Raw genomic sequence first — 11,545 nt, 5'->3', positions numbered from 1 at the left:
TAGATAGATAGATAGATAGATAGATAGATAGATAGATAGATAGATAGATAGATAGATAGATAGATAGATAGATAGATAGATACACCAGCTCAGTTAAAAATTGAGGTTTTAAATCAGTACCCATTCATGTAATGTGTTAACTAAAGATAAACACTAGGGGGCACTCTGTGTGAACTAAAACCTTCAGTGGTACATGCTATATTTATCCTTCATATTCTCTAACATCCTCTAACATGACAAGTGAAAACAGAATAAGTAGCCCTGTTCTCCTGGCTCAGTTTAAAATATTTTTGTGTTTTCTTCGAGTTCTATTGGTTGTTTTTCTTGTGTTGACAGTGATGTTGTCTGTCAGTCCCATCTGGACCGGTGTTTGTTAGGACAGAATGAGGCTGTCAGAAACACTGATTCCCTGTATGGGCATCTAACTGTGATGAGTCCTGTGGGTCCCACTGAAGTGTCTCTTCATGCCCGTCGCCAACAGCAGCTCTGGTCCTTCATCACAGATTTACTTGAGATTGTTATGATTTTATTATCGGCTCGGTCTAGTAAATATCTGCATGGGTGGATGTGTTATGGCCTCATTATATCCTTTGAGCAATGGCTTTACCACTACAATGATGAAACTTACATGTTTTTTTAACACGCTGTCTTTCATTTCTGCTAACGTTTATTTGCGTAGACCAAAGGTTTGCCCACTTCCTCTTTTAAAGGAAACCAACAGACTTCCTCAAGCATTCAGATACCAAATGTTACCAAACCAGACCTAATCTAACCAGGCTATTCTATTCTATTTTCTGTTCTATTCTATATGTTGTGTTGTGTTGTGTTGTGTTGTGTTGGGTTCTATTCTATTCCATTCCATTCTATTGTATTGTATTCTATTCTATTTTGTACTGTTGTGTTGTATTCTATTCTATATGTTTTTTTCTGTTGTGTTCTGCTGTATTCTATTCTATATTTTTTGTTTCGCTGTGTTCTATTGTATTCTATTCTATATTTTTGTTGTGTTGTGTTCTGTTGTATTCTATTCTATATTATTTGCTGTGTTGTGTTCTATTGTATTGTATTCTATATATATTTTGATGTGTTCTGTTGTATTGTATTATATATTTTTTGTTGTTTTGAAGTCTGTTATATTTTCTGTTGTGTTCAATTCTAAGTTTTGTTCTATTCTATTTAAATGAAGTGTTTGAATCTTCAGCGGCAGAATTTCATTTCATTCCACCTGTTTCACTCTTCCTTGCCACTGGTCATTAAACAGGTAGTGGGATCCACAAACTCACGGTCACAGTAGAAACTGAAAACGAGGGTTGGATTTATGTGATGACATGTTTTGATGGAAATACTCTGTAACGTATGTTTTGTCCAGTGTTTACGGGTAAAGTTGCAGGGTGGAGATTAAAGCAGACATGTGCCATAGAGGCATGTGTGTTCTGCTGATAGTCTAATCTAAAGAAAGAAATTAAGTTCCTTTGCTTCTCGCCTGTGATCTGTGCATGCTTCAATGTGTGTGCTAACACTCTTAAAAATCTTCTCAAAGTTATTAAAAACATTCTAGCAGTAACATTAAAAGAGCCCTTTATCAACGCGATAAAATTGATGAAATCTTTAAAAAAATCATTACAGTCATGCTGGAATAAAAAGTATAATGTTGATTGGAACATTAAATAATTAAAAAAACTTTACATAATAATAAAAATAAACACAAAACATGGCATAAAATCCAGGCAATTAAGTTTATTTCAACTTTTGCATTTGCAGATGGTTACTGAAACATATCAAGTAATTTATACCAAAAAATGAAAAGAACACATAAATAAAAAGATGTAGAATATATTTGCATGTTCAATGCAACGGAGAACATTCCAGGATACTGCAGAGGTATTTGTGCATCACCACTTTAGTCAGTCGTTTAAAAAACACAATCACATAGGACAGCCTTGTAGAATTACAGTATAAAGTGAGGGAAAGAATTATTTGATCCCCTGATGATTTTGAACTTTGCCTTTTACAAAGAAATGAAGGGTCTATAATTTTTATGTCAGGTTTATTTAACTGATGGAGACAGAATATAAAAAAATCAGGGGATTTTTTTAATATAAAGGTTATAAATTGATTTTCATTTCAGTCAGTGAAATAAGCATGTGATCCCTGAGCGAACCATACTTTGTAATTGGTGGAGAAATCCTTGTTGGCAAGCACAGAGGTAAAACATTCCTGATAGTTGGTCACCAGGTTTGCACATGTGTCAGGATACATTATAGTCCACTCCTCTATCAATCTTTAAGGTTTCTTGGCTGTCGCTCAGCAAATTGGAGTTTTAGCCTCCTTCACAGATGTTCTATAGGACTAGTGTCTGTGTGATGTAGTGAACACCATGCTTTTCGGGTTGTATTCATATATTTATATGTAAAGCTGTCCAGAAACACTACAGTTCAAGTGATCCTCGGCATAGTTGTCATTTGACAACAAAAGCTCCCATTTATAAAACTAGACAAAGCTGGAGGCAGCCACTTCACTCTTTAGACAACAAGACTTTTACGAATGTCTCAGTTCAGCTGTATTAAAGAAGTGAAACTGGGACACGTGACGAAAAAGAAAACCGTGCCTCCAAATGTTTTTAGCTCATGAGCAGTTGTGGACATTAAGTGTGATAAAAATCAAAAGATTTTTTTAGAAAAACCTGACACTCTTTACCACAGAGATCTTCAGAACCTCAAACGCATGCCATCACGGCAAAACACTACGACAATTCGCAACAGCAAACGTTTTCCTCAAATTGTTCTGCTATTATTTGTAATGAAACATGCTGAATTCATTTGAAAAGGAACACAAAACACAAGAACGTGTCAGTCCACCCTACAGATGTCTGTTTGACTTTTGCACGAGGTAGAATCTAGTTGGATGAGCCCCAGCTGAACGTTCCCACTGAGATGAGTGTTTGACAGGCACTTGATGACAACCACACCGACTCCATCAGTCTAAAGTGAAGAAAACCCAGAGCAAACCCGCACGCAATGTCCGTCAGGTGATGCTGACCCAGCAGGACCCGGGACATTCCCGCCAGAAAGGCCCACAGCACCAGGAGGACACGCAGCGGGACGGCCAGCACCAGGTGGGACAGGAGGAACTTTGAAACCATGGCTGCTCTGCTGGCGTGAGCTGCTGGGAATGCATACGTGTCCAGGGCGACGCAGTCCAGAAAACCTGGATTCATATCCCATGGTCCTTTGCGTCTGACCAGTTTCTGCACCCCCGCCACAGTTAAGATGTCAAGGACCAGAGCTGGAGGTGAGCAAAACAAAGCAATGAGACATTTCGCACAATCCGTCACTGCATCGTATTTTAAAACGCACTGTTCAACTCACCTATGAGTAGATTGATCAGGACCTCCTGGCCGGCCGGCGTATTGCTCTGCATGAGACACACCAGAGTCCCACAGATCCACGTCAAGCCGTGACCCGTCAGAGCCAGAAGAGTGACCATGCTTCGAACGCTGCCCCATGAAGACGAGCTGTGGACGCACACGCCCAGACGCTTGGAGAGGCAAATGTCGATGGCCAAAAGAGAGTTTATGGCGATTCCTTTGAAAGACGGGTTGAGCAGCATGCAGTCTTCATCTGGAAGTCTTGACGGCTCTTTGCGTTCCTTCGTGCTCTCGGGCTCTGGGAGGTTCTCACACTGATGGGTCCTCCAGTGGTTGGCTCTTCTGGATGCTCTGCTGTTTCGCAGTGGCTGATTCAGCGATAAGAATTCAGGTCGACCCAGAACACTGCTGCTTCGATCTTTTGCTCTGGACAGGCTCGGGTTAAAAGGCATCGTGGGTTTAGTTGTATAGTATTCTCAGTACAGTTAATAGACGCCGGGGGTTTGGTCAAAAACAGATTCAGATTGTAAGCACATCTGTGAAAACAGTGTCACACACATAAAACACATGCAGCGTAGAGACTTTTGGAACATGTAAGCCATCACATTAAAGAAAATAAAGAAATAAAAGTATCCTCAATAAACAAAATATTTTGTTTTCATGGTTAAAATCATCACCTTTAATTAAAAGTTTCTTTTGTTTTTAATTGTCATTCATCATTAATGTTTAATACACATATTCACGTTAAAATAATTCCTTATGCAACCAATTAAATCCCTGCTTTAAAATGTAAAAGAATGTTTACGTTTGATGTAAATGATTGAAATATAAGAGAAAACATGAATGGCTTTATCACACAGAATATATAAGGCCCACCTCAATCCATTGAACAACTGCTGGCGGAGAACAGTCGCTACGCGTCAAAGATGGAGATCGAGTGAAAAATGTCAATTTAATACAAAAATACAAAAACAAATGTTTAATAAATCTTCTGTTTCACAAAACACGTTCATTGCATTTGCAGCCTACGCGCTGGGAACCACGACGGTAAAAAAACAAGGGATATCGTTAAAAGGCATTTCTCATGAATATTAATTACGCACAGCGCGGTTCTCTCAACTGATTGGTTTAAAGGCAGACGTTGGCGAGTTCTAAACATCACGTGACCCGGAGCTTCAGCAAAGGAAAGACGTGAATGTCCCAAATGCATAACTACTATTAACGAGGTCAGCCTTTACCGTAGTAGGATTCGTAAATTGAAAGCGATTACGCTCATGGCGTTCTCCAAGGTGCTTAAAACCAGGGTTAATGTATTAAAAAATACACGTTTTCAAATTGTTATTATATTTTGGAATATTATAGGATATTAACAGCAGCAATTAAATATCAGTATCCTCTAAACAGTTTTGAAAACATTGTCCTGGTAAAGTGTCAATTTAATGCAAAACTACAACAGCAACGGAACCACATTTCCCTTCGACACGTGTGCGGATGAGCGGAAGTGACGTGAGGGCGCAGTTGAAGCAGAGCCGCCGCTAGACGCGCGCCTCTCACAGCGCTGCGGGACGGAGGCTGAGCGCGGCACCGCTGCGAGGATGAGGACGGGGATGATTTTAACTGATGTTGTGTCGCTATGATGAAGACGGACGCGGGAACGACGAGCTGTTCGTCACAACATGTATGTTCTTGACGGCGGGAATAATTTATTGGTATTTCACGTTTGACTCAGTCAAGGTGATGAAGTTGACCTGGATGCTGCGGCGGACGAAGAGCGAAAGTGAGATTCTGCCATTTAAAGCTAAAGGACAAACTTAAAGAAGAGCAAAACAACGCGGATAATTGTTTTCTACGTGTTCCACGCGAGACATCACTCTGTCGGGGGATGACGTGTAATTTTAATGCCTAAAAATTCAAGTGGAACATCCGTTTTGTGTGATTTAAGTTAGAGCGCACAATATAGATATGCATGCCAATGTCACTGTGAGCTGACAGAAATAGTCTTTCATTTCATTTAAGTTAAACGTTATGACGTAATATAAGGTAAATTATGACGCCGTTTTTGATGAGCGTGAATGTAACTGCTCTGAGGTAACGTAACACGCGCGTTTTAAATGACGCGAAGTTGAGCAACGGCATTAATATTTCTTTTCTTTTCTTAGTCAACGTGAATAAGTTGAAAAATGCAACATTCCTTATTTTTTTTGCGGGTCGGTGTTTAGTGTGTGTTGTTGTCAGTGTGTGTTATTGTGATGGTCATTATTTAGTGTGCGTAATTTTTTTTGAGGGGCAGTGTTCAGGGCGCGTTATTTTGAGGGTCTGTGTGTTTTATTGTGGGGGGCAGTAGTTAGCGTGTGTTATTTAAAGGGTAAGGGTGTGTTATTCTGAGGGTTCATGTCGTGCTGGTCGCTGGTGTGGCTGGTGATGGGCTGCATTCAGAGTATCAGGTGTAAACCCAAGAGTTTTCGGGACAGTATTATGGTTCTGGAGGTGAACTCCTCTATAGACTCGAACCCCACCAGTGTCGACGAGTCCTCCAGCGTGGTGCTGCGCTACCGGACGCCTCACTTCCGCGCGTCGGCTCGGGTCGTGGTGCCGCCGGTGGCCGGGAAAGAGAGCTGGACAGTCGGCTGGATCCAGGCGTGCAATCACATGGAGTTTTACAACAAATACGGATCCAAAGGAATGTGAGTATTGAAGTATTAAAAATACACTAGTAGGCCTGAACGTGTTGCCATGAATGATGAGTTTTGAAATCTTATAAAAATGTCTTTCTGTATATATATATGTAGGCGTATGTGTGTGTGTTTATTATGTATTGTATAAAATTGCATTCAATTGTTTTTAATACAGTGGTTGATGTCACCATTTCCCACAATTTTATTCTAGAATAAGTACCACTTATCTGTATTTTATATTATTTAAGTTTTAATAAAAAAGGCTTAATTAGACTTTACTTGTTGTGCAACTACAATTGTCAATTTGATACTTTATGGAAACTTTTATGGAGCGTTCAGAGGGTTTTGAAGAGTCTTTGATATGTCTGATAGGATCAGATGACCGTCTGATCACACTGATCTGTTCATCATGTTCATGTTAATGGATTCAGAGGTTGTTTGATGATTTACTTTGAGAATATCAAACAGAATTCACATTCAAGCGTTTGACTGTGTGCATCAGAACGCAGGAGGATTTGAATCTAGTTTTTGTACTTAACATGCTTGTGTAGTGATTCATATCACCAAGCTTTCACTTGTCCTACTTCCTGTTGAAGAGACTAAACTCTGCCCTATTTCCTGTGAGAAAAAAAGCCTTGGGTGTTTTAAGTTATCTTGAGACTGCAGGTAAGATTAGCACATGCCTCCCTCCACTTATTCCTGGAAAACAACACACGTGAAGCAATGAAGTAATGTGTACATGACCGCTGTAACATGTGTGCAGACTTTTCTGAAAACTTCTTTAATAGTTTTGTAACATCCGTTGCTTCACATTTGTGCAAATATTAATTCGACTGAAACAGATATACGAGATGTGCTTTGACACTTTGAAACATCACACAGGACTGATATTTCACGGCAGAACGGCTGTTGTGTTCTGATAACACAGATACTGACGAGACATTTACGCATTCAGGAAGCAAGAAAACCTCTTTTTTGTGACCTCTCATTCGCTCTTCTGATATCTCACGATTCTAATGTTATATTTAAAGAATTCTCTTGTTCTCTGAATCATTTCCTGTAAGGTTGTTGCAACGCTGCCACTGTGACAGAAACCGCATGTTACTCAGTGCTATTTTTTCCATTGATGTTGAGAACGCAACGCTTTTCGTGGTTTGAGAACATTTGGTTAAAGTGTCTGAGATAAACGTGGTTTTGGAGCAAACAGAGTTGAGTTAATGAATGCAAACAGATTGAGGAGTAAACAAACAACAACAATAAACCCAGAGAGGGTAAAAACTAAACCGACTGGACACATATGACCCAGAATGTCATCCAAATGTTCAACACTTTGGACGTCTGACAAAACTTGTAATGCATCGAAATGTCTTCCTGTGAATGTTTCTGACACGTCTATGAACATTTTCGTTCAAACCTCACTGAGGTTAAGCAGCTTTACGGTTATTAACAGGAAATGTTTGAAAAATGATGCACATTTCAGTTGAAGCAAAGAGTGCGAATGATACTGAAACTAAGAAACAAAAGTTTCAGGTTGATGATCATGGGAAACTTCAACAGACAGACTGAATAGCAAAACGGATGTTTGAAAGTCTGGACGTCTTTAATATCTAAACTTGAGCATTGTTATAAAACCCCATAGATAAACATTACATATGTTGAACATTTACTGGTTTAACTGGTTTGTAATGATCAAATTGTCAAATCATAAGTCAATGACTCCTGTATTATACAGCACACAGATCAACGATGAGGATTCACTCCTTCCTTTAAATCCAGAAGTCAATCAGAATTCTACAAATTTTAAAATGTCATTTCTTAGCCTTATAGGGAATGTGAAGCTGACGTCACGCCCTATGTTGCACGTTGCGCCACCATCTTGGGAGGATCATACTCCACTGCTCATATTGTTTTGATATTGTTACTTGTTTTGTTTGACATATGGAGAAACTGAAAGTGAATCTTTTCCTGAACGACTCTGTGTAATGCTATTGCAGTTTTTAACACAGCAAGACCGACCTAGCTATATTTCCTAATCAAATTAGAAAAACAAAACGCTGCACTGAACATACTCGCAGCCATCCTTTCAAGAGGGCGCAACATTCAACGCGGCGTGACGCCGATTAACAAGCTCTGTATAGTAGTCGTATGTTATGACGTTGCAGTGCTTGGGCTAGTGGTCAACAAAATATGGATTTTTTATGATGTGAGGTTTAGCGAGTGACCAGTGTCTGATAGAGAAGCTGAAATGGGGCAAACGATACATTCAAGAAACATTGCAACTGGTTGCAAGACAAGGTTTGCAAAATCTTCAGACTTCTGCAGTGTTTGCTCGTAAAACATGTGATCTTCATATGAGTCACAACCAACCCAATCTAACTAAACCAGTGCTTTTCAACCCATGTGTTCAAGTGGCTGGTGATAGGTGTACCCATGATGCTATTCCGCTGATGTGTGAGTTCTGGGAGAAAGGTCATCGTTTTCCTACCATCAGGGAATCGATAGGCAAACAGCTCTGGTAGCATTTGTCCTGCCATCACCCGTCGCCATGTGCTGAATCAACTGTATCACGAAGGTCATTGACAAGGGCTGAGCCCTGCGATTTAGTGTTTCAGACGCTAACAGCACTTCAAAATACTTCACAGCACAAGTCATATGACGGGGGTTCTTTTGTCTAGATCGTTATACCGGGTATGAAAGGTTTCTTTTTATTTCCTGAAAGGACTGGCCGTAAACAGATGGTCTGTTCTGCAGTAAAAAGCATCACTTGCCTTTGGCACCAGGCGCACTCTTAATCTCCAAATCAAAGCGGTCCGTCAGCATTCAGCCTCAGTTTTATTTTCACGCACTCTCGTGTCTCTGCAGGTCCAGCTGGGAGCTGCCGGGTATCCGCGACGGAAAGATTCAAGCCATCAGCGACTCGGACGGCGTCAACTACCCGTGGTACGGCAACACGACCGAGACCTGCACCGTGGTGGGCCCGACCAAGAAGGACACCAAGTTCACAGTCAGCATGAACGATAACTTCTACCCCAGCGTGACGTGGGGCGTCCCCGTGAGCGACGGCAACGTACCCATGCTGAGCAGCATCTGGAGGGACCAGAGTTTCACCACGTGGCTGGTGGCCACCAACCAGACGTCCGGCGAGGTGGTGGTGCTGCAGACGGTGCGCTGGCGCATGTGTTTGCACATTGAGGTTGATCCTGACCGGCCGCTGGGACAGAGAGCCAGGCTGCTGGAGCCCATAGCCCAGGAACAGCCGCAGGTGCTGGCCAAGAACGAACCCATCCCGTCCAACGCCATGGTCAAACCCAACGCCAACGACGCTCAGGTCCTGATGTGGAGGCCCAGGACTGGCGAGGCGGTTGTGGTCATCCCTCCCAAACATGAAGCGCTTTTATAACTGGCTTCCGTTGAGATGAAGAACGATATGCAACCGCTCTACCTGCAGACTGGGTCGGAATCACTGTGCTACATGACGTCTTTGCATAAAGCTTTTTTTACGCTGCGTTTGGGAATTTTGCGACATGGGCTAGCTGGAATATATGTGTGTGCGAGCCAATTTTTGGACATGCAAAACATTCGACTCCCACGGCCTTAAGTTTACATTGCTTTCAACTGCAAATGTTTAGCCTTAAAGTGCAATGCAGTGAACCTACCGTCAGAACCGCTGATTTTTCCGATTCTTCCTCATTCTCCTCAAGGTCCAGACGAAGGGTTTGATGACGGAGGGAAAGAGCAAATTGTGCACCTGTGAATCTGTTTTGTGAGGGAATTATTAATATTATGCACACAGTGTTTGAAGCAAAAGCATTTTAGTTGCATATATAGCCTGTTTTTCCAAAACACATGTCCACCAGCCATTAATGCCCTTCTGGTTTATCGAACAAGACTGCAGAACAAACAATCAAAATGAATTATTTTCTAGTACATGCGAGTTGTCATTCATTGCTGTGACGTGTGTGTCCATTGTTGCATCCTCACATTGAAATGGAAGCTGTTATGAATGAATGAATGTGGTCATGTGTTTGGCTTTGAGTTTGATTCGTGTCATCTCACAGGACACAGATTCCCCAGATATTCCAAATTAGTATTTTTGTGAACTAAATGGTTTTAGGACCATAAAGACATTTTATTACAATAAAGCACAAGAAAAGCAAACTATAGACTAGATTTGTGAATTGAAGGCCGGTTGCTCTTGGCTTGAATTTGTGATACGTCACACAGAGCGCTTCAATCTAAAGTGTGTTAATACAGACGCTGTGGATGCTGTAGTCAATCTACTTCAGTTAAATCACTTTACAGTTGAACGCTGATAATATACACTTGCGTTCACATACGCCAAATATGTGCATGAACCCTACAAAATTGAATCAGCTCATATTTTAGTACACTTCAATCCGTCATAACAAAGTAACTAAACTCCTGCTTGAAAAAGTGCCAGTGTACCATACTCCTACTACACTCGTATCATACTCTGATGTATTACATTTGGTTTCTGCTATTTGGCCTGAATTGTTCTTTAGTATTATATTAATACAAATATTACAAAGCTAAATAACAATTCTTATATTTTTGCAAAAGAACATTTAAATGATAAAATCATTATATAGTTTTGGATATTACAGCGAATTTGATTTAATGGTCCCTGGCTCGATTATAACATTACAACCTCAACCTACAGTCAATGTGTCTTTATTCAGAAAATTGCCTGTTATTTTTTGTTTTTGATTATTTAATATTTTCTGCTTTAGTTGTCTTGTGAGGACTGATTATGTTTTAAGTTGTTTTATAGCTTCATCCTTGGAAATAATACTTGAATTGGAGTGTAACACAAACTGTGAAAATGCACATGACAAATGAATTTTTCACGAAGAAATAAAACTGTGAAATTCCAAACAGTGTCTTGGATTTACTGTGTGCTGTTTTTGACCGGATGATGCACAACGCTGTGGATTAATTTGGGCCGTTGCTAAGGTGTGTTTCACGCGTGGTTGTGTACATGTTGTTGTGTCAAATGATCAGGGTGTTAACAGGGTTAATATTAAGCACCTCTCTTTGAAGACGCCCTAACTAGTATTTAGTGAGAGTCACAGAAGAGGCGTCTGCACAGGCGGTGTCAGAACTGTAGGCGTGTCCACATTCCCAGGCCTGCATTCATTTCTATATTTACAGATGCATCTGTTTCATTCTCTAACTGTATACGATCACCTGGTGATGCTCATTCGTGATGCTTATCGTGAAAACACGTCACCGTTCATGGACGTATCACAACGACATGTGTCAAAGGTCAACAAGCTTCTCATCACCGTCACAACATTGGACACATTTCTGTTGCTCCAGCGTGATAACCAGAGCTTCGATGAGTTCTTGAGGAACCCAGAAAAATACAAGTATTTAATATAATCAAGAAAAAAGAATCAATAATCAGATGTTTGGGCCATGTTTTCAGGGAATCTTGTTATACAGGAAACTGAAATCCGAGGACTGATTTTGAAGATACTTG

General features: G+C 40.6%; 2 protein-coding genes across 2 annotated transcripts; one reads left to right on the top strand and one right to left on the bottom strand.

Annotated features, from left to right (window-relative positions):
• Positions 1-1,733: 1,733 nt before the first annotated feature.
• On the bottom strand, positions 1,734-4,425 carry LOC130419940 (inactive phospholipid phosphatase 7). The gene is made up of 3 exons (XM_056746963.1): positions 4,244-4,425; positions 3,369-3,903; positions 1,734-3,285 (listed from the first exon to the last, which is right to left on the bottom strand). The coding sequence occupies exons 2-3, from the start codon at positions 3,817-3,819 to the stop codon at positions 2,897-2,899; spliced, it is 840 nt and encodes a 279-aa protein (XP_056602941.1). The 5' UTR covers positions 3,820-3,903; positions 4,244-4,425; the 3' UTR covers positions 1,734-2,896.
• Positions 4,426-4,908: 483 nt separating this feature from the next.
• Positions 4,909-10,938, top strand: fam78ab (family with sequence similarity 78 member Ab). Its single transcript, XM_056746964.1, has 2 exons — positions 4,909-6,051; positions 8,905-10,938. The coding sequence occupies exons 1-2, from the start codon at positions 5,759-5,761 to the stop codon at positions 9,440-9,442; spliced, it is 831 nt and encodes a 276-aa protein (XP_056602942.1). The 5' UTR covers positions 4,909-5,758; the 3' UTR covers positions 9,443-10,938.
• Positions 10,939-11,545: the final 607 nt, after the last annotated feature.

The sequence above is a fragment of the Triplophysa dalaica genome, chromosome 4, assembly GCF_015846415.1.
Source record: "Triplophysa dalaica isolate WHDGS20190420 chromosome 4, ASM1584641v1, whole genome shotgun sequence".
Classification (NCBI taxonomy): Eukaryota; Metazoa; Chordata; class Actinopteri; order Cypriniformes; family Nemacheilidae; genus Triplophysa; species Triplophysa dalaica.
This window is presented reverse-complemented; position numbering and strand designations above follow the sequence as displayed.